Source organism: Macrobrachium rosenbergii, chromosome 6 (assembly GCF_040412425.1).
Source record: "Macrobrachium rosenbergii isolate ZJJX-2024 chromosome 6, ASM4041242v1, whole genome shotgun sequence".
NCBI classification, from domain to species: Eukaryota; Metazoa; Arthropoda; class Malacostraca; order Decapoda; family Palaemonidae; genus Macrobrachium; species Macrobrachium rosenbergii.
Window position 1 is genome coordinate 42,951,855 of NC_089746.1, and position 22,934 is coordinate 42,974,788.

The 22,934-nt window shown below is 38.5% G+C and overlaps 1 protein-coding gene and 1 long non-coding RNA gene across 29 annotated transcripts in view; one reads left to right on the forward strand and one right to left on the reverse strand.

Moving 5' to 3' along the window:
* tun (tungus) overlaps positions 1 to 11,308 on the forward strand; it is a 74,380-nt gene extending 63,072 nt beyond the window's left edge. For all 26 annotated transcript variants that reach the window (XM_067105622.1, XM_067105609.1, XM_067105598.1 and 23 more), the window contains one exon: positions 9,726 to 11,308. In XM_067105622.1, the coding sequence (XP_066961723.1) occupies positions 9,726 to 9,832 (107 nt within the window). In that variant the 3' untranslated portion in view covers positions 9,833 to 11,308. The remainder of the gene's footprint in view (positions 1 to 9,725) is intronic.
* LOC136839490 (uncharacterized) overlaps positions 1 to 22,934 on the reverse strand; it is a 32,212-nt gene that overhangs the window by 5,201 nt on the left and 4,077 nt on the right. The window contains exons 2-4 of one of the 3 annotated variants that reach the window (XR_010853354.1): positions 15,101 to 15,171; positions 13,791 to 13,864; positions 12,071 to 12,185 (exon numbers count right to left, since the gene is read on the reverse strand). This is a non-coding gene — a long non-coding RNA (uncharacterized lncRNA). The remainder of the gene's footprint in view (positions 1 to 12,070; positions 12,186 to 13,790; positions 13,865 to 15,100; positions 15,172 to 22,934) is intronic. The other 2 variants (XR_010853353.1, XR_010853352.1) reach the window with 2 other exon arrangements.

Consider the following 22,934-nt stretch of genomic DNA (forward strand, 5'->3'; position numbering starts at 1 on the left):
GTGCAAGAAGGGGAGGGAGTACTAGACTAGACAGGGAGGGTCACCGGGTGACACGGGACCTTCCTCAGAAATAGATTTTTCCTCTGTCAAAATCCCTTTTCTGAGTTCAGTCCCATGTCAGCCGGTGAAATAGTGATAGAGAATCATGCCAAGACTGCTACTACTGGAAAACAAGGGGGGTAACCTGAAGAAAAGGCAAAATTGTAACGAAAATAATTTTAATTAAGGAATCTCTTCCATGAAGCAAGAATACTTAAAAGTAAGGCAACTTAATTTTAAGGCACACCAATAAACTTAACACTACAAAACACTGGAGGTCCCCGGTCTGATGGGGAGAAAACCTCAAAAATCTTAAAATTACTTAAAAGTAGTGAAACATGAAATGTGCACAGAACAAGAAATACAACCTTAAAACTATATATGTAAACTTAGGCTTAAACATGTAAGAGACAAGACTAATGAAAATAACACACGCAATTATCCGGGGTACGTGGAGCCAACAAAAACTGTCCAGTACCCCGCAAACGAAACAATTATGGCTAATCAGATTACAGTTTTCCATCATAAAATACAAATATATCAATATGAAGAGCTAGGCAGTGAGGCATAAACGACCAGGAGAACAAGCAGAGAAGCAAATGAGGTAGGCGGGCGGGGGGGAAAAGGAAAGGATATAATTATTTAATGTGGGGAGATGACACTTCCCACTGCTACAGTAGAATATTTCAGGGCTTCGAGTGATTTTAAATAGTGGCGTTTAAACACTAGAGGTGATTTCCAACCCGTATATTTTGATAACTCTGAAAAGTCCATATTATGAAAATAATTAGTAGAAGTAGCCACTGCTCGAATATCATGAACTTTAGGAACTGAGTCTGGGTTGGCTTGTTTAATGAAATACAGAATCTGTTGTCTTATACCATTAAGGGAAAGAGTACCACCTTTCTCCCTGATAAAAAGAGGACCCGACTTACTCTGTGGAGTTCTTGAGAGGTAAGATTTAAGTGTATGGACTGGACATAAAGATTGATCTTGAGGAAGGGCACCACCTTCCAGGAGACCACCTGTCCTGTGGGTCTTCGTTTTTAGCTAAAAATCTAGGGTCAGGGGAGAGGAGGACTTCTCTGGATGGGAGGAAGTTAACAAAATTATCACCTCTAGTGAGAGCTGACAGTTCTGAAATTCTAGCACCTGAAGCCAAACTAAGTAAAAATAAGGTTTTCCTTAACAGATCTTGATAAGAGCAATGTACGTTATCCAACTCTGGCCTAACTTAAGGACGTCATTGAGAAACCAAGTAACCGAATGTGGACGTGATACTGGTCTCAGACAGCGCATGCTCTGGGGATGGATGAAAAATAAGAATCTGTAAGGTCAATTTTAAAGCCGTAAAGAAATACTTTCTTCAATGCCGACTTGACTGTGGTAATAGTGGCGGAGCCAGGCCTTTCTCAAACAGTGACCTAAAGAAGGAAACTCCTAAATTAGTCGTCATAATTTTGGCTTCAGATGCTTTCAGGAAGGAGGCTAACTTCTTGACTGCTGAGTCATATTGCCTAATAGTAGAATCTCTTTTATCTGATTCTAAAAACAGAGTGTTGACAGGGTCAATGTTTGCTCCTTTTGAGCTGCGAACTTTATAAAGTCCATAAAGCTAGGGCATCTTGAATCCTTGAGGAAGCTGACACAATCTTGGTTTGTACTGTCTGGGTCAGAATGGGCTTGGGAATCCGAAGACTCCGCAAGCCCAGTTCCTGAAGGAGAGGGAACCAATTGCTCTTCGGCCAATAGGGGGCTACCAGAGCTGGTTGACCTTTGAATGTCCTTAGTTTGTGTAAAACTTTCAGCAGCAAATTTATTGGAGGAACAGATAAATTCTCTCCCAACTGTTCCAATCTACTGTCATTGCGTCTGTGGCGAACGCCTGAGGGTCCAGGTTGGGGGCTACGTAACAGGGGAGCTTGAAGTTGCTCTCTGTTGCGAACAGATCCACTTGGAGTCCCGGAACCCGGCAAATCCACTGGAAAGATTCCGCATCCAGGGACCACTCCGTCTCCAACGGGGTAGTCCTGGACAGGAATCCGCCACCACGTTCGGACACCTGCTAGGTGGGTGGCTGACAGGTGCCAACCGTGCTTGTTCGCCAGGAGAAGATAGCTACCATTACTTGGTTTACTCGACCTGATTTGGAGCCGCCCCTGTTGATGCAATGAACCACCACTGCGCTGTCTAACACCAACCTGATATGAATCCGATTGGGAGGCGGATTTTCTTCAGCGTCAGAAAGACCGCCATGGCTTCCAGGGTGTTTATATGGAACTGCTGAAACATTGTGGACCACGTTCCTTGTACTTTTGTTTTGGTGAATATCCCCCAGCCGCTTAGAGAAGCGTCTGTGTGGATAACTAGTGCTGGAGGGGGAAACTGAAGTGGAACTGTTTTGGACAGGCCCTTGACTGTGGTCCAAGGCGCAGCCTTGTCTTTAAGATCCGAGGGATAGAGGAGACCTTGTCCCTGAGCTTGGTGTTTGCTCGGCTCCGCCACACCCTGTTTATGTCCTTTAATTTGGCTTTCAAGAGCAGGTCTGTTACTGAAGCAAATTGGAGAGACCCGAGGACCCTTTCCTGGGACCGACGGGATGCTGACTGATTTTGAGAAACCTCTTGGTGAGAGATGCTATCTCTTTCCTCTTGGAAGGAGGGAGAGATAACGTGTGGGAGGACAGGTCCCACTGAAGACCCAGCCATTGAAACCGAGACTCCGAGTCAGGCGGGACTTCTCCCTGTTCAGCTGAAAACCCAATGACTCTAGGAAATTGGTGACTATGGACGTGGCTTCCTGACACTCCCGGAACAGTTGGAGCCCAGATTATCCAGTCGTCCAGGTACGCTCGTCCAGGTGCGCTGCTAGGGAGATTCCTTGGGACCGGAGCTGCTGTACTACCGTATCCGCCAGCTTGGTGAATATCCTGGGTGCAATGTTCAGACCGAAGGGCATGACCCTGAAGGAGTAGGCTTGGTTCCCGAGTCTGAAACCGAGGAACTGAGAGAAGTTCCGCGCAACTGGGACGTGATAATAAGCGTCTGAAAGATCGATAGAGGTGGTGGCGGCTCCACGCGGAAGTAGAGTCCGGACCTGAGCTACCGTAAGCATGCGAAACTTGTCGCATTTTATGTAGAGATTTAGACGCGACAGATCCAGGATCACTCTTTGCTGATCGGAGTCTTTTTTGGGAACAGTGAATAGCCTGCCTTGAAATTTTAGGTGCCTTGCTTTCTTTATTGCTCGTTTGTTGAGCAATTCTTTTACATAATCCTGTAGGATTGATGTGGGTGGCTGGTAAAATCTGTTTGGAGGGGAGGATTCTTGATCCAGCTCCACCCCAGTCCCTTGGACACAATGCTGTGTGCCCAAGGGCTGAAGGTCCATTGGTCCCTGAACCAATACAGGCGACCGCCTACCTGCGTTTTTCTCAGTGGGAGGGAGCGGGTTTGTTCCCTCTACCACGTCCTCTCCCCCTTGGGGTGGTGTTAGATTTTCCTCTGTAGGGGCCTTGCCCCTTCCTCCCCTGCCACCCTATTGAGGCCGTGAAAAAATCCACGGCCTTCATATGTAGGGTTGTATGCTGGTGAGGATACATAGGAGGGCGCCGCTGGTTGAACCAAAACATACTGCTGGGGTTGGGACTTAGAGGTAGATGGCTGGGCCACTGCCGAGACCGGGACGGCTTGAACCATCGCCTGATGAGGCCTCTTATGTCTCCTGAACCTTTTTCCTCCTCTTGTCTGGGGCCGGCCGATTCTGGGGTCTTGCGCTTATAAGTGGGAATTCCCCACCGGCGAAGACTCTGATTGGCCCGTGTAACCGGACATGACGGATGTAACCTCTCCTTCAGGGAAGAGGTTAGGTCCCCAGACTGAACTTTTAATGAGCTTGTTAGGCTCGTGGCGGATTGTAGCGTCAGCAAAAATAAATTTTCTACATTCCAGCCTAGCCATAACAAACTCATGCAAGTCTAACTGGAAGGTCGCCAGGAAAGACTAAGCCAGGACCTGGAAAAAGGGTTCGTCCGAGCGGAGGCGGCAGTAGCCTCAGTAAGACAGCCGGAGCTCAAGGACCGGGCTAACTTAGTCCGGGTCTCAAACTCCGCCTTTAACAATGATTCCGGCAGCTTAGGGAGTTGCTCGCTAAACTGCGTGGAAGCGCAAAGAGGGTCCAGCTTGCCTACAGTGAAAGTGGACGGGGCGTCCACCCAGAACTCGTTACTTCCTGGGAATACCAGGAAGTAGGGTCTGTTTCCCTCAATTGAGAAAGGGGTTCCCATCGAGGCATGCTCGGGTCGTGGCCAGAGCAATTTTGTCCATACAAGGAGTGGGAAGATCTTCACCTAGGGTGAACATCGTGAAATTGCCCTTGAAAGGGGTCAATTTTGTGTTCACTGCCTGCCACTCCGTCAGAGTGCGCAGGAGAGCCGACTGGGCTTGGTCTCTAGGGATGATGACAGTTTCCCTAGGTACCTTGTCTGACCGAATCCAGGCTTCTTCGGTAAGCCTCACGAAGCCAGGATAAGGGGGCAAGAGATCGGGGGGGAAGAACTCCAACTCCTCCAACCGTCTCGTGCCCAGACCGTCTAAGGTAAGTTTGCCATCATGTTGGATGGCCCGGAGTGCGAACCGCCAAGGGTTTCCGACATCAAACGGCGGGAGGTCCGCAGTGTCGGGGATAGAGTACTGCGGTTCGGCTTTAGGTTGGCGAGCCAAACCTTCCAGTACACTGTCATAAGTGGCAAACTTTTCTGAGATCTTCTCAAATCTCGAGTCTAGATCCTGCGTGAACTGTTTGTACAGTTCAGTGGCCAGGGCTTGTGCGTCAAAAAGAGGCTGGGGAGGAGGGCTTGGTTTTGCCGCCCTCTTACTCGCGCCCTTGCCGGAGGAGCTAGACTTACTCCCGGAGGCTACGGTCCTGGGACCTTAGCCTTCGACGGGGAAGGGCAATGCCTTCTTAGAAGTCGAGGACTTATAGCCCTTTCGCCTTCCATGAAGTCTTCAACTTATCACCCAAAGTTATCACCCAAAGAGGAAGACTTCACAAAACCTGAAAAAGATGATACAGATGAAGCAGGGAGTTAAACAAGAGGGGCCCGCCCCAACATCCTCACTTACCTCTCCACTTACCACCTGGTCCTGCTCCGTATTCATAGGTTCCAAGTCGAGATTTAGTGCGGCAACATCCTCCGAGACCTCGGCGTACATAATGTCCACTTGAGGTGGCTGGGTCGCATCACGGATCTGCTGGATAATAGGGGTGGCAAGTTCTTCTGGAACTGCCGCGGCCACCCGTGCGCCGGGGTAAAGCAGGTCCCTCAACCTGGCGTCGAGGACGTAGGGCTTCCCCGACGGAACATTCCTGCCGAACCCAGCCACCCAGGCCCGGAGGGATTCCAAGGCAGACTTCTTGGAAGTTTCATCCGCCTGCAAGGAAACCTGTGGTTAGTCAGGAATGCAAAGACCGACGGAGAATATAAACAACGTAACGTATGAGGAGCATGGACCGGAGGAAAGAAGACTTTCACTTACCGACTCGTCTTGGATGGTTGAGGAGAGAGCGAAGCAAACCTCACAGCCATCGGGGTGCCAAACAACCAGGTCGTCCAGCCGGACCGCACAACCAGCGTGGGTCCGGCACACTCACGTGCCCGTAGGGTTGTTGAAGGAGGCGGTACACCCGGCTCCTCACAACGAACAGTCTGTAAAGGTAACAGTACATGAACCTCACACTCTAAGCAAAATAAAGCCGGCAAGGCGGGAAACTCAACTACAACCGAATACTCGGTGTAGAAGAACTACCAAATTAAACTGGGCCAATAAGCTTTAAATGCACCGAGCGGAAGTTTAAGGATTCATACCCCGGAGGACTCCGGGGAATGAAGGAACGAGAAACCAGGAACCAACCATAAGGGCTGCCAGAAAATTAACGGCGGAGCCCCCAGGTGTGGGACCGGAATCACGTATATGGTAGAACAAAATAATAATAATAATAATAACAATAAACAAAATTAACAATGATGGTAACCCTCCGGAGACCGGAGGAGTCTGTATGCTAGCGTGACATAGAACCATCTCACACCTATCTCCCCGCCGGAGAAGCAAATGGGTAAAGGATCAATGTTCATAACATACGGCGGGGCCACACCTAAACCCAAACTTCGTAGCTCGATGGGGAGACGAGAGGTGAGACAGGATCCGAACACGCTCGAGCAACCGAACCACCCACCCCACCACAGCGAAGCTGGGGACGTCATGGGAGGGAGCGAATCCCTCTACCAATAGGAGAAGTCCCTGACTCGGAGAAAACGCCATCTAGCGTCACCCGCACGAGTCGCAAGGCTGAGGGGGTAGTGGGGAGGAGTAGGCTACCGGAAGGGGAGAGGAGACAAGGAGAACATGACACCCGCTCAACTGCAACCTTCCTTCCCAATGAACTTGGAAGGGAAGCCTACTCCAGGGAGCTACACAGCCCAAAGCCCAACATCTCCTAGGCGTAGCCTAATAAAAACCAAACCTAGCATAGGTTAGGAGGGAGAGAGGGGTGAAAAAGGAGAGGAGTAACCAACAGGGAGAGAAATTTTGTGCCGAGAGCCAACAGGGAACGAGTAGGGGATAAGAAGGCGACTAGCCTAGAGGAACACGTCCAAAGAACTCGATTCCTCCGAAATTGGGGGAAGAGGACTAAGGGGCTCACTCTGACCCTAAAACGAACCCTGAGGAACAGCAACAAAACTCCCTCAACCTGATCTCCGCACCCAGGGCAAGGGATGGAGCCCACACTACAACCATCATACAAAAACAATAGAATAAAATTACGTTCACAGGAAGTGTAGCCTACCTCGGGAGTAATTTCAAAATATTTTATAAGGTTCATCAGAGGCAAACTACACAACCAAAAACAAAAAACAAATAAAACTAAAAACATTAAACCTAAAATAAGAGCACCATCTTCAAGAATAACATAATAGCCTATGAGACTAAATGAAAAGGAACCCGACCTGGTGGGGGGGTACAGGATGGAGCAACTCCCTAAGAGAGGCCGACAGGCCAAAAATGCAAAACAAAAACTAAAGTTGGAGGGGGAGCCATCGCACGGAACCACCAGGAAGGAATTCAAGGGCTAAAATCTAAATATATATAGCGACTGGGAGAAAACTCCGACCGAAAGAACAGAAGGAGTCGCCTCGCGCTCGACATGGCTGATAGGGGACGCCGTGGCGTCATAAGAAGATCCCAATATTTATGAAAATACGAGACCAAAACAGCCATAATTAGATCAAAAACCCCACAAGAAGATGGTACTTAACTTAGAGATGGAAAAGGTGCTCGAAGCCATCGTAGATGAAGAAAAATTAATCCAAAATAGGGACGAGCACACAAAAGAAGCGAACGTATCACGTGCTAGAAAATGGAATGAAGTAGGTGGCGCTGGTGTCGCCGTCCTGGCGGGTGTTGAGTGTGGGAGCTGTAACGGCTCACCACTCTTTTACGGGGGTTTTGATAAGGAGAGATCTTTCGAGTATATTTCCGTGGTAGTGGTATTTCACTCACCCTTCATTATACCGATGTCTTCTAAAGACGATCGACTGGGGGTAGTAACCCCAGCTTTCCTGAAAGCTCTTTTTCTCTGGTATATCTAGCATTGTTATACCTAGAAATTCGTGCTGTAATGGAATTTCACCGGCTGACACGGGACTGAACTCAGAAATGCAAGTTGGAAAAATTAGTTGTATTTTAAAGATCATTACAACATCTCTTATAAAACTTAATGAGCATAGTAACATTGCAAGGAACACTGAATCCCAGTTTTACAGTAAAGGGATGAAAGGCTTCTGGTACTTGACAGCATGACATTGCAGTTCCTCAGGAGAGAGTACTCCCACTCGTAAAAGAGATGGCCAGCAGGCAATTCTGAAGGTGGGGTTTGATGAAAGAGGGCCTTTAAACTAATTCTTAATTCTGTACAAGAGAGGAAACATTATTTCCAAATACCTTTGGAAATAAGTGTGAAAAGGTGGTCCAGTTTAATTTTCCTTCCTTGGTTGAATGGAATGGAATATATAATTTAGGCCAAAGGCCAAGCACTGGGGCCTATGAGGTCATTCACTGCTGAAAGGGAAATTGATATGTAGTAGAAAGGTATGATGGGTTTAACAGGAGGAAAACCCTGCAGTTCCTCTATGAAGCAATCGTCAGGAGCGGATAGCGAGATAGAAGAGAGAGAGTATAAATGTAGGTGCAGTAAAAGGAATGATAAGGGTTGCAGCTGGGGGCCAAAGGGACACTGCAAAGAACCTTAAGTAATGCCTACAGTGCACCATGTAAGGTGCACTGATCCCCTGCGGGGTTCCTTGGTTGAATGATGTTCTTTACCAAAAAGAGGTTAGAGGATTGACTTGAATCTGACAAGTTTGACAAAACACTGTGTTGATATGCATTACTGCCAAGGAGAGGTTCTGTTTGATAGAATCAGTTATGATTTGTTCTGGTACATATGAATTGTTAGGGACCCCTCACAAGGAAAGAATCCTCTTCAGTGATGTATAAAGGTCGTCCTGTCTATAATCATGATGACCTAATCATCCAAGTACCCTCAGAGGTGAATGCCAAGGTAGTTATACCATGCAGTTATCTGTAACATGACCTGAGTGAAGAGTTTAATGCTATGGAGGTTTTGCAGTTTTATAATAGAAACTAAGACTCGTTACTCTCAAGCTAATCCTAGGAATTTTTTCAAAGGACAGAAAATACACTAAATACATTGAAGGATGCATACTGCAGATCTTAAGGTGTCATGATAGATACTTTTTAAAGAGCTGAGGAAACCTTGAGGTTTAGTTTACCTTGATTATTGAGGTATACTCTTGAAAATTCATCTAATGTGAGATCCTGACTTGAAAGAGTATGAACAAAGGATTTGAAGCTGTCACCTCCTCATATGATTTGAAAACACTAAGCATATGCAACCAAAGGGCAAGAAAAAAGGATGCTGAAGGCTGGAAGGAGAGTGATGTGCAGCTGAGACTCGAAGGGAATGAAACTGTATGAACCCTAATGCAGAATCGGACTATGTCCTGCTATAAGGCTGAAACAAGAATAGGAAAGCATATCATTGACCTAGAAAAATGGAATCTGTAAAACCCAAGATAGATGAAAAGCACAGTGTAGCCTAGTCTGAAGATCCATGAAATGAAAAATCAGTAAAATACACTGGGGGTAAATAGTAGGTAAAGTTAATACATCTGTGGCCGTAAGTGGTAAAGGCTCAGTCACACACAGGAAGTTTCTCATGTATGATCTTTTGGCTGCAAAGGGCTCTAGGCAATGGCATGATGAATAAAGGACAGGAAAAAAATTTATAAAAGAACTTTGAAATCCCCTCCAGGGGTTATAGGTTAACAACTCACACCATTTAGATTCATATTTACTGACACCATTTAGATTCATATTTACTGAAGAATAATTTTCCACATGTATCTAGCACTGCTTTCTTTCAGAGCCTGATTAATGTTCCATCGGAGCAGTTGATGTTACAACTGATGTTACAACTAACAGTTGTTAAAGCTGGTTTCTTTACAATTTTTAGCAATTCTGCACATTTTCTCTATTGCTCCATCATCATTCCTCTTGTGTCTAATATTACAGAGGAGGAATTAATTTGTTTATTTTCTCGAACAGAGGCTGTGCACAACTTAGATGACTTCATCAGCATGGACCCCAAAAGAGGCTTTGGAACTGTGTACAATCTTGAAGACTTTGTGCGCAGGTTTTACAAAAATCTGTAGTGTGTAGTTTTAATGAAATGCCACTATGGCAAACACCTTTCATTTAAGTTTTGTTAAAAATCAGCAGGTTATTTTGGCATTTACAGTATTGACATCTATTCCATTATATACTACCAAATCATTTTGCTAAATTCTTATCGTGAAAATCTTTAGAAAGTATAGAGTGAGTATATATACCTCCATTTATATGAGATTTAGATGACTCAGACTTATGTAATATTCATTTTCAATATTCATGCAAGGGTTGAAATGCATTTCTGATTTATTTTACTCATTAGGTTGTGGAGGCCTTTGTTCTGAATGATAGTTCATGTTTTGCAAATTTTTGATATATGTGAAAATGCTTCCTTCTTGAAAATGAAACTGGTTATCAGTTTCTTAATGAGGAAGCCAGTTCTGGATGGATGATTACTGTCTTTGTGATAAACAATATACTTCAGTATTTTTTATATATATATATATATCTGTTGTGATAAAACTTCATTCACATAACACTATGCCATATATTCACAAACATTTATTTAACAGTGTGGTTATAGGTTTTTAGAGTGGGAAAAATATTTATAGATTAATGTTAATTAGGCTGAAAATGCTGACATAATGTGCAAGGTTTTAGAATTCTAATATTATGGTTTATAATATCTGGTTGACAAAGATTTATTGAAGGGTAGGTAACATCCTGTAATATGAAAATACAGGAGTATGCACTTGGGAATCTATTCCTTAAAAAAATTTTTTTGCATTGCTTCCTACAAAATACAGCTGTAAGATAAATTTTTGATGTTTTTATGGTACTTTGATGATACTATGCCTGCTTTTAAAAATTTCCAAGTCTTTTTCATATTTTTACCAGTACAGTATTGTAATTTTCATCAATTTCATGCCATGATGTACCTACAAACATTCTAAGTTTGTCAAATGTATTCAGCTTTACTTTCCTTGATCCTCATAGCACAAAAATTGACAGGACTTTATTTGGTTTTCTTCTTGATGTCACTGTTAATCAGGACACTTCACGTACTGTTCTACTTTTAATGTAACTGGTACATTATCTGAACCAAAAAAGTTATTGTCCTCATGCTGTAAATTAACCTGTACTATAAAGAATTCAGTAACAACAATAAGTTATAGCTTCCTGTTTGCTCTCAATTTTAAATAAAAAGCTAAAAAAAGAGATAAAAGCACTATACAATAATTGTGAAAGAGCAATGAAATATTTTATCAATTTTAACTCACTGTATTTTACTTGTGTCTATGTTCCTGGAACACTACATTTTCACTATGTCTACTTACACTTTGAGTATTGTCCTGTGAAATGAAAGTTAGTTTTGGCTTCAATTTCTAGCTTAAAATGGTGGCTTACACCAATATCAGCTTTGCTGTGGTATCTTTTTTTTCTGTTTTCTTAAGGACCAACAAGAAACTATTAGGTAATTGATCGTGATATAGTCACCTTCAATAAATATTTTCTCTGCATTCATTGCTGTTAATGTTTGAACAGTAACCTAACAAATATCTGGGAGAATTATTCTGCACATTATTGACATTGTAATGGCAATAAGTTAAAACAAATATTTATGAATGTTTTAAAGTCAGGAATAGCATAATATTTATGAGTAGAATGGTACCCACGGCTGAAGAACTGTTTACAGAATCATTCTAAATAATTAATCACTGGCCTGAATTTTCTAATATATATTTTTTATATTCATAAATATTTTGTTGGAAGATGCAGAAAAACTATTGGCAACAACGCAAATGACTTTTGAAGTAATGTAAAATAATTAAAGCCTCAGTTCAGACTGGGTCATCTTTAAAAAAGCCACAGCCAAGAGGGGCCTAAAAAAAAAAAAAAAAAAATATATATATATATTCTTTGCTGCTCATTTTCCGTTGTGTCCCATCATGAACTAATGTTGTTGCAAGTTTTAAATTTGGCAATTACTCTATTTATATTCCCAATCACTATGGAGATAACAAGCTGGAACAGCAAAGTAGTGGAATCTTTTGTGTTGACATACCTGGGTAATATGAAAGAGAAAGGGCATATGATGTCAATACTGGCAATCATAAATGAGACAAAATTGCAAATATATATAAGGAAATTTTTCCTTAAAAGCTCTCTGGTGACTGCCGTGATTTAAAAGGCATGACATGCTGTAATATAATGAAAATGAAACCACAAGATTATCTAAATTTTAAGAACAACTAAATTATACACAAAATGGAATTCCTTACCATGTAAGACTGAATTAGCCAAATGTAAGCAGATCATGCTAAATTTTAACCAGGCCACTGAGTCCACATTCTTTACTTTGGAGGGCTGACATGGAGATCATACTACAAGCAGTACCTGTAAACAATATATGGAATTACAAAATACATTTGGCAACATGTAGAACACAGTTAATGGAATTAACTTTCTTATGAATAAAGAAAATAAGATACATTTCTACAATGTAGGTAGCAAACATATATTTTTATTATCTAATAATAATACTACAGTGCTGTTCAAACTCTGGATACTGATCACGGACTAACAGATTTCTTGCATAACCATACATCTTTGAGAATGTTAATGTTTCTCTAATTAAAATCTACTACCAGGGCCTATGTTACAATTTGTATTTGTTTCAAGACACTCGGGATTACCTGCTGTTATTACAGACTTTTGCATCATAGTAATCATAAGGGGTATACTGTAGTGCAATATTGACTGCCCTAACCTTTAGATATGCAACTTTTCAATTACTTTCAAATTTATTTGTTAAATTTGAGATTCTTTACAGACATCAGCAGTACTATAGATAAGATGAACTAAAGTTACAAAGCAAATATGTACATATTAAACCCCTTGTAAAAATTAGCATATGGAATATCAAGGCAAATTAAAAGTAATGCATTACACCTCTAGTTCTTACCATTAAGCCCCATTATCCTGAAAATTCCATTAAGCACAGAAATGGATATGGGATTATGAATGCCTTTAGCTTTTAACACTGAGTTCATTAAAGCAGAGTTTCAGAGTACATTTTTGAGGTGCAGTATATCGAACCACCTCAAGTGGCCAACAAATGTGTGGTTTGCACTGGAAACGACATCACCACTTCTCATGATAGTGAGAGAGAAGATGAAGGGTCAAAGTGTGACAGTGTCAAGTACAGTATTATAAAATATTTTGAGGATATCATGAAAAACATTTTGAAAAGGTGAAAGTTGAATATGAAATCTTAAATTTTGAATTCCAATTATCCTTTAGAGTTACTTAAGGGCATAAGTAACCACATCATCCAGAAGAACATCAGCTAAATACACAGCCTGAAAGTACCTCTATTACTGATTAAATCTAAGACTGCACTAATACATACAACTGGTGTGTGCTGTATATTTCAATAAGGAAGCTTTTTAATAAACATTTCCCTGCTGCTTACTCGCTAATTTCTAACAATCCCAACTGGGCAGGAACCGGAAAGAAATACAGTACATGCCAAAAAAAAAGCCAATATTGGACCTCTAAAGTTTATAATGAAATGTATTCATTCAGTATTTAATAAGGAAATTTGAAATATGAATAGGGTAAAATTTAACCCTTACACCTACAGCACACAAAGCCAAAGTCTGGAATTAACTTATTAGTTCTCTGGTGAATATTGGCAGAATGCTAGGTACTTTGAGTAACTGCCATCATTGTGAACAACAGCACACACACTTCACTAATTGCATACAACGATTGAACATAAGATTTGTCTGTCAGTTTATGTGATTTTTCTGATAGGAACACTGAAACACAAAAGAATATTTTAGATTTTCTCAACAGGTGGTCTTCAAGGTGAAGATACCATTGTCTGTGGATACCCCAAAAGTAGAAGAGTCCCCATCTACAAGTGTTTGACCAATTAAAAATTTTCCACGCAAGTAGGGAATATTCGCAAAGCCAGACAAGACTATTATGACTTACTGGCAATGAACCTGCCAAAGGTCCACTGGAAGTGGAGGAATACTGGAAGCCTTTCCAATAAATTTTGCAACACCCTGGATGAGAGAGAGGAAAACTCACTGCAGTTGGAGAATGGATATTGCAGAATGCCTTACACACTACCTGCCCCATATAGAAATTAACCTATGAGTCACAGGATGACTAACATAAGAATGACAAGAAAATATCAAGAATATGTAGATATGTATGACAAAATCTAGTCCTTAATGGAAGTGCTAGTTTTAGACAAATATAAATTTTTTTTAAGATTCATCAAGTTGTGAAATTTCTAAAAATTTTAATGTAATTGTTACTCTATTTTGGAGTCTATTTTTTACAGATTGCTGAGTAAATGCCAAATTAGACACTACATTTAATGTTTATGGTTGCACAGGTTATTCAAAGGAACTGGCAAATTCCCTCTTGTAACCTTGTAACCATATCAAATTTTGACCTGTAATTAAGGTCAAGATTTTTTCTGTATATCAGGGCCCACACCTGAATTTTGGTAAAATAATTTTATGACCCCATTAAACTTTCAAGAAATACATTACTCAAAGTGTGAAGGAAGATCAAAATTTAGTGTTTTTATCTGCATGACATCCTATGCTACCAATGAAAATAAACAGGTTTGATGATACAAGGATGTACAATGGATGATGGCTGTCTTTTCTGTAGTGGGTCAATTAACTTGAATTACGAAATCATTCAATGTTTTAAATTTAACAAATACAGCATGCATCAAACTCTCATATAAAGAATCTCATGATTTTTTTTGTATACATACTATTATTATACTGAATGGAAATAATTTGTCATACAAGTTTAACACTGTAAATTAAAAAAAAAATAATAACAGTGACTCTACTAATCAGAGTAGAAGTTGGCTCACTTCTGTTTCCTGTGCAGGATGTACCCCAATAAAGACTAAGCTAAAAGTTGCCCCCATGAGAATAGTGAGGTTGTAGGAATTGAAAACTAAACGAGAGTTCAATTTAGGTTAAGTTTTACCTTTTGGGTGACAGCAAGAAACCCCTTGTGGCATTACAAGTTTTAATTACTGATACTAAGAAAGTTTTGTACCATTTACAGCAACAGTTAGCTACCTACCATTACTAATTCTCAACACTATGAAAATAAAACAAAAGTTTTGAAGTATTACCAGCTAATAGTCTCTGTTCCTTAGTTACAATAACTCTACACGATTGCTTCTAAACTTGCTGAAACCTTGCAGATGAGTTAGTGATTCTACACAGAATTCTACAGTCAGTAATATACATGAATTATATTACCCAAACATGAGGTCAGCTGTTTGCAGCTCAGTGGTCTCATCAGTGCATTAATGAAGAACCAATGCCACTATCTGTGAAATAATGATAATAAATATTGGTGCCATAACAGCAAAGGACACAAACAATGTTATTCTGGATTAGACTGTAACCGAGCACCAAGAATTTCTTACCCAAACCTTACATAAAGCAGTTCAATCCATGTTCTGTTTTTGAATTTTCTCTTAACATAAGTCCACTTACGGCTCAAATTTATGTTTCACCCACACTGACAATTTTTCTTGGGTAAGTTTTGTTTATATTAATCTCTACCTAGTTTTCAAAAACTAGAGTAACTTAAAATTTGGCACTTTACTACACTTTCTCTCTATCACTTAGAATTTATTTACATTTTTGCTGGCTATATTGCTATTCCTTTGAATAATTAGTGTGTTATTACCTGTAAAAACTGCTGATGTGACCCACTACATTTACTATTAGTCAAATACATACTTGCACTCTAACTACTTCAGTAGTTTTGAGCACTTTTCAGCATACACTGTTTACAGAGATTTATTTAGTACAAGTACTATCTAGACTTATTACATACCCATTGCTCTTAATTTTTCCCTAATCTGCCAATTCTCTGCAAAAAATAAACAAATAATCTGCTAAACTAAGGATTGTCCCTAAATAACTTTAGTTAATGTGGCATCGGCAGAGAGAGATGTCAACAAGTGCCAAGTCTGTTATTTTTGTCTTTACTGTCTTCCTCCTCTTTCTGTACTCAAGGCTCCAATCGTTTATGGTACAGCTGAAATACAGGTCATGTTACTGTACTGCCACCTGCACTCAGCACATTATCAATGCATTTTGTCATCAAGGCTACTGATTATTTATGAAGCCACAATATAGAGAACAGCTGTATCACCACCTTATCTATGATGGTACTACAACCATAAATTTCATTAGGTAGGCACAGTACAACCTGCATAATTTATTATGACTGTAATGAACATTACAAAGGATGGCAGCAAAATGTACTGGGCTACCTTAGAACAAAAATTTATTGAACAATGTTTAGATTTTTTTATGAATATGTAGGCATTCAAACAAAAGATAAGTAAATGAACAGATATATTTATGGTAAATTAGTGTCATAGAGTTATGAGAATAAAAGCGTGTATCTAGAATTTTCCTTAGGTGGTTTGTAAAAGAGTTTTATTTTAGCTATTTATGTTCTGGAAGATGAAAAAAAAAAATTTATGTAAACTAGTGCTGTATACAGAAATTTGAATGTGGAAATATCGCCTTCATATTATTCACACTAGTGTTATTCTTTTTTGACATCTTAGAAGAGGAATTGTATAATGTGGTCATCAATAATCCTGATGGGTTCCAACGCTTGGTCTTCAAGACCTAAATTTCATAATCAATCAATCAGTAATACAAGAGCACATTGTTAATGCCTTGGTAATACTTTGATACTTGTGGTAAATTCCTAAACATTTTTCATTAAAAAAATGACAAAACCAACAGTGGTACTGTATTATTATTTGATAGTTGTCAAAAACTGAGAAAATTCGGGATGTCTTATTTTTGTATCACCTAGTAACCATTTTTACATATACAGTATTACAAATTTTTAATAAGCTAAAAATTGAAGTTTATTTGAACATTGTGTTCAAGATAATAAAAGTATTTTGTCGTCAAACGTATATATTTTAGCAGTTACTGACCTTAAAATATGCATTACAGTGCAGTACATCATAACAGATATTATCAGATCCACAGTATCTACTCATTAGAGATTTTTGAAAAGTTGAATGATAAACTTGACATGCTTTCATAATGAAACTTATTGGCACTTCCACATTACTAATTTGCATTGAGGATTGATTAGTTTTCTCTAACTCCCTTAAGTTTAAGGAAACCCTGGTGATCGACTACCTTTTTATAGTACAGTATTAATCTTAAGTCCTCACATAACTAATTAATTGCAGTATGTTTTCATAAAACATAAGTTATTGGGGTTGTAGTAGTTTCAAAATACACTTTTTTTATGCCGTATGTCAATCCATCCATTTTTATAAAGTTTGACATTGATGATATTTACTAATTATCAAATCAGGTTATATAAATAGCAGATCTTCAACCCAAGTACTTAGAGAAGGATGGTACTGCATGGCCAGCGTACGCACCACAGAGCCTGTAGTCCACAACAATGTCAATGCACTGATGCAAATCAAGAGTCAGTTCTCTAATGTGAGAGAAAATTTTATCTCCCATTTACTATTTTAAATTAGTAGCTACAACAGTATACAGTATATGATGCAAAGTGAAGTACCCAGTTAGCCTGGTTATCTTGGGGACCATATCAGAACATTATGAAACATAAATGAAAGAAATTATGTATTCATCACAGTACATACTGCATTACTGTAGTGTCTAGATGCTGTGAATATTTATTGATTATACAGTATAAACTTGAATCTGAAGTTCTACTACAGCATCCTAAAAATTTCCTGTATACTAAACCCCAGGCTTTAACTTTCAGGTCATTTCTTGTTATACTTATTGTAGTTATAGCTCTTTTTAGCTTCAATTAAAAAAACAACGGATATCATAGGTGATGATGAGTAGAGTTAAATAAACATAAATAGTAATTTTTACCTTTACGCATTCATAACAGAAGATTTTGACAACTGCTTCATTAAAAATAGTTTAAGGATGAGCATTTTTAATACTTGGTGGGGTTTCTTCAGATTATGACATTCTTATGTTACTGCTAGGTAATTTCGCTAGTAATATACAAGCTCAATTTTAATTTCTGTTAAAAAACAGCTATGTATTATTTGGAATCATTGATAATTTGTCACATTCTCTCTTTTCTCCATGAAGTTTCATGTTGACCCAAATTTCCATCTTCCTGCTCTTAATTGTATGGTGACAACTAAGGCTACATATGAATTTTCTCTAAAATTATATTTGTCTGTAATGCTGTAGTGGTATTCATCCAGGGCTTGAGAATTAAATGGGTTACATGTTTTGTGACTGAAGTACTGTATCAATTTTTGCTATTTGTAGTTATTTACAAGTTAGTAACCTGCAAAGAGCCAGTACTTGAATACTAATTTCATTCAGGAAGCAAGTCCGCCTTTTTATGAATCTGAGCCACTGCTCTTCATATGAACTGGCATGGCTGTCTTTTTCAAAAGACTGTGTTCCACTTCATAATATCAGTGAAGAACACAAATGAAGCTTATTCATAGTAAGTGCATTAAAACAGATCTCATTTGTGTCAGTAATATGCTGGCAACTTTCAACCTAGAAGTAGAACAGATTATTTTTCTGGATAAAACTGCACACAAGCAGCACCACAAAAGGTGGCCTTATAATTATATATTAAATAGAGACAGTTAATCCAGTTTTTATTTAGGTCAGTGATCTTAGCCTTATGGCAGATATTGCAATGTGCAATAGCCTTATGGCAGATATTGCAATGTGCAATCTGCTGCTTTCTTTTTCCATTCATTATGTAACAGTCCATCAATACTGTCCTGAGTTGGATGAATTGGCATGTATCTTTCATTTTACAATTTCATGTTAAATGTTCTTAAAATGAATTGATAGACAATGATTTTTCATAGCTTGAGAAATGATCTAAATTTCTGTTTCCTTGGTAGTTTGATGTTAAAATTCACCTGTGATCAAAGTGCACTTTACATCTACTCACAAGGGTATTTTTATCCTTGTTACTAGCCATCTCAAAGCTGTGTTTTCATGTTCACAATTTTTGAACATCCGTACCTTGCTTTACTTAAGGTATGTAAAATTATGTCCTTGGTAACTGATAGTTTTCAGTGTAATTATGTACTCTAAGTTCAGAGACTGAAAGAGAGGCTAATTTTTGTCAGGTATTTCTTGGGTTTTGAAAAGGGTGAAAAAATAGTAGACATGAAAACACTGCTGTTCTTATGGGCCAGATTTTGCGTGATGGTCGAAGTAAAGGAGAAACACAGCCTTGCGCATTTCTGGCATTAGTTCTTTATAAAGTTTCAGAAATACTGTTGTTATTCGTTGTATCACTCCTAGTTGAAAAGTGTGTTAACAATGCCAAGTTTTGTACATCATCCCCTATTTTCTATTGCAAGTTGTTATATGCATGCATCCTTTATGGAGTGTGTCACTGTGAATCATGAATTTAATTTCTTTTGTTATTTAATAGGTTTTAAATAGCAGTTTTGATGGTGTGACAGTTTAGATATTGTTTTCATTATTAATGCATTATCACCCTAAGACATTCTTATATAAGTAAAATTTGAGATTTTGAGAATATCTTTTGCAAAATTATGGCAACAAAACCATTATTTTTTTTATTCAACTTACAAAAGCATACCACAGTGTCAGTAAGTGTGCAGATGGGATTTAAATGATCATACTCCTGGAATTCTGGGTTTCTTGATGAATTATATAAGATTCTAAACAGACAAACTTTAGCTATGCCTGCATCTGATATGTTGATTAAAATATATGCGCATAAACTTGCTTTTATGGCTAAATATAACTCTGGCAAAAGAGATAATTACCAAACAAAAGCTAAATTACTTGTTCAGTCACCACACAAGACAAAAATATAATACCAAATTCACAATGAATATAAGCAACAGACAATAAATAATGTACATACATATGAAGGAACTTGTCAGTATAGCATTGCCAAGCCTGTAAAGTAGTACCTTGCAGCATTTTGTTAAATTCATAATTACAAACATGAAACTTTTGGCCTTCACCCGACTTCTAAACATTTTAAAAATAGGCGCTCAGCAGATTTACTGTTCAATGTGTCTTGTCACTTTCAATTACTTTCATGGCCAAAGATTACTAAGTAAATATGATAAACCTTCATTCACCCTAAATGCACAAGAATTACAGTGCTTGTGCTGTGTAAATAACTGGAAAAATCCACTTCGTACCTAAAACTTTGTAGAGACAGAAAAAGGAAAGTAGCGTGAGTACATTTGTTACATTCAAATCACACATTCTGTAAATTTCTGCACTTGAAAACTGTCCATCTGTGAAAATACTTTGCCTTACCAACCAACTATATTGAACAAAAAGTATTATAATTAGTAAAAGTACTGTGCCGTAATGATTAGAATTTTTAAAGGCTTGTACTGCTGACTCTAAAGCTCAAAATATTTATTTAAAAATATATGATTCAACCTGTAGATATTGACGACGAAAATCCAGGAACGATTTAAATCAACGAAACTTACAATTTTATAAAATTCAGACTATTTTGAAGCAGAAAAGGTAATTAGCATGTATAGTCAGGTACTGTATTGACTAGTAAATTCTCATTATAGTATTCTGCCTTATGAAGATAAATGAATTGCTGTCCCCGTGGATGCTTCTTTTTCTATTTCATTAATACACTATCATGAGTTACCTTTAATTTCCTCTTCAAAAGACATTATTCGTACTGACGTCACACACAGTTGTGTGTTCTACAGTAGAGGTTGAGATATCATGTGGTTTGAGTCATAATGCTAGCTGTGCATAATCAGACTATGTTCATACCACGGCTTTCTTCTTTTTAGTGCAACTTTGGATATTTGTTATACAAGTATTCTGTTGTAGAGTTTCCAACTTGTTTTGTGTGTTTCATAAATGATGTTATATGTGTGTATTTTACTGCCAAGTCTCTCTCTCCCTCCCTCCCCTAATCCAATGTTTCACAAAAAGAATATTTTGATCTGTATGTTTTTGGCCATTTTTATTTTTGTTTTTTGAGAGAGATAGAATTTTAGCTGGTGTATGATTCTGTTGTGAATACTTGAATGTACTACTACAAGGGTTTTGCAGAGTTAATCAAAATATCTTAGGTCTTTGATACAAAAGAATTGAATTTATATCAGTAAGTTCAGTGTATCCTTGATACAAATTTGCCTGATTTTTAAAAATATTGCAAAACTTAACTACTGAATGATCTGTCAGTAAATATCAAGATCATTACCCTCCTTCTTATGGTGTCAATTTGTGTGTCAAACTTTGGGATTTATGTACTTACATTTTATGTAGAAAATGTTGTATGGTTTGAAAAAAAAAAAGACAAAAAAGATTATGCTATGACTTTTATAATCTTTAGTTTTCAGGAGACTGCTTTCACTGTCTTATTAAGAGTCTACTTGATGTGATACATCACTTTATTTGCAGGTTTACGAATACAAATGTAATGACATTTGTCCCTTGCAATTCATAGTTTGTTATTGTAGTGTTGTGAGAAATCAGATTAATGTCTAATTTTTTATGACGTGTTAAGTTTTATGTGAAAGGTTGAGCAGATTCACTGTATTACAATAATTCTTCTATCATATTAAGCCATTGCATTTTTATATAAGAGCCTTTTCTTGCTCTCTAGCTGTACATATCCATTGGTTGCCTCTTTGCAACTTTTAATATTAAAATCTTTTTCATACCTCTTTCTTATTACCGCAGCATTTTTCCATTTTTCAGATAGGAAGTTCATATTATTCATTGACTCTTAAAATTGCATTACTGAGGTTACATTTTACTTGGGGTTTCAGAAGACAGTTCAGAGCCCCATTTATTTTTACAACTTGTTATCAATATGGAATGAAATGTTGAAGCATAAGATCACTATACCATGAATAACTAATTTCGAAAAGAAAGTAGATAATATTGTCAGGAGTTAAGCATTTTATATTTGACTAGAGTATTACCTCATTCAATTTTACCTGGTAAAATTTTGCACTTCAAAATAAAAGTGCAAGGTTTACAGCAAAGTTATTTATAGGTATAGGGGTCACATTAATACTCAAGCTTTTATATACAAAGTGCTTTTAATGTAATCTTTGATTGTTTGAGAATCATTGTGGTTACTTATATAAAACCTTTTTCCTTATGATAAAAGTTGTTTTTTTTTTGTTCCTCACTATTAGTAGGACTAAAGAAGCTGGATAGCTCAGTGGGAAGAGACCAAAGGAATGGATAAAAAGCAAAAATGCAAGGTATAGCAGGTGAGGTCAGGGTTATGATTTTGATACCCACCTGGAAAACAGAGCATGTCCTGAACAATTGTTCAGTACTGACAGGTGAAATGATGTGTGAATGGAGTGGCAACTGGGTGTACAGCTGACAACAGGTTACCTATTAACCCCTGCCTGCTATCGATACAGGGCCAATTAAATAATATCCAGATACCTGAAAGTAATGTGCCTGATGTGGCCTATGAGGAGAATCTGCCTAGGCATCTTCTGTCAGTACATCAATTTAATCAACACAGAAGTGGTGTTTGATGGCTGGTATTTACAAAACTGACATTCATGCAGCAAATTCCAAGATAATAAGTAGCCTTGACCAGAAGCAACAAAGATAATGAAAGGGTCAGATAATGGTCACAGGCAATGCCACCAACCCGACTTCTCCTTCAAATTAGATAAACGCAGTCTATTGTCCTGCTAATGAGAAATATAAAAGCAAAATTGTAATATACTGTGATTTGCAATGGTCATAGGCAATGCCACCAACCCGACTTCTTCAAATTAGATAAAATGCAGTCTATTGCCCTGCTAATGATAAATATAAAAGCAAAATTGTAATATACTGTAATCTACTTATAATGCAGCAATTGCAATAACACAAAAATTGCCAAAACAACAAGTATTAACTGCATGGCTACAATGAAACCTCAGGAAAATGAAAGACCTAAATCACGGAATAAGTGAGCTTGGCCAATAAATACTGCACTTTGCTGAATTTGGTCCAATGAAAAGGTGCACATAGAACTAATGGCTTGGGGAAATGGATGGTAATAAACAGGAAAAGAATAGGT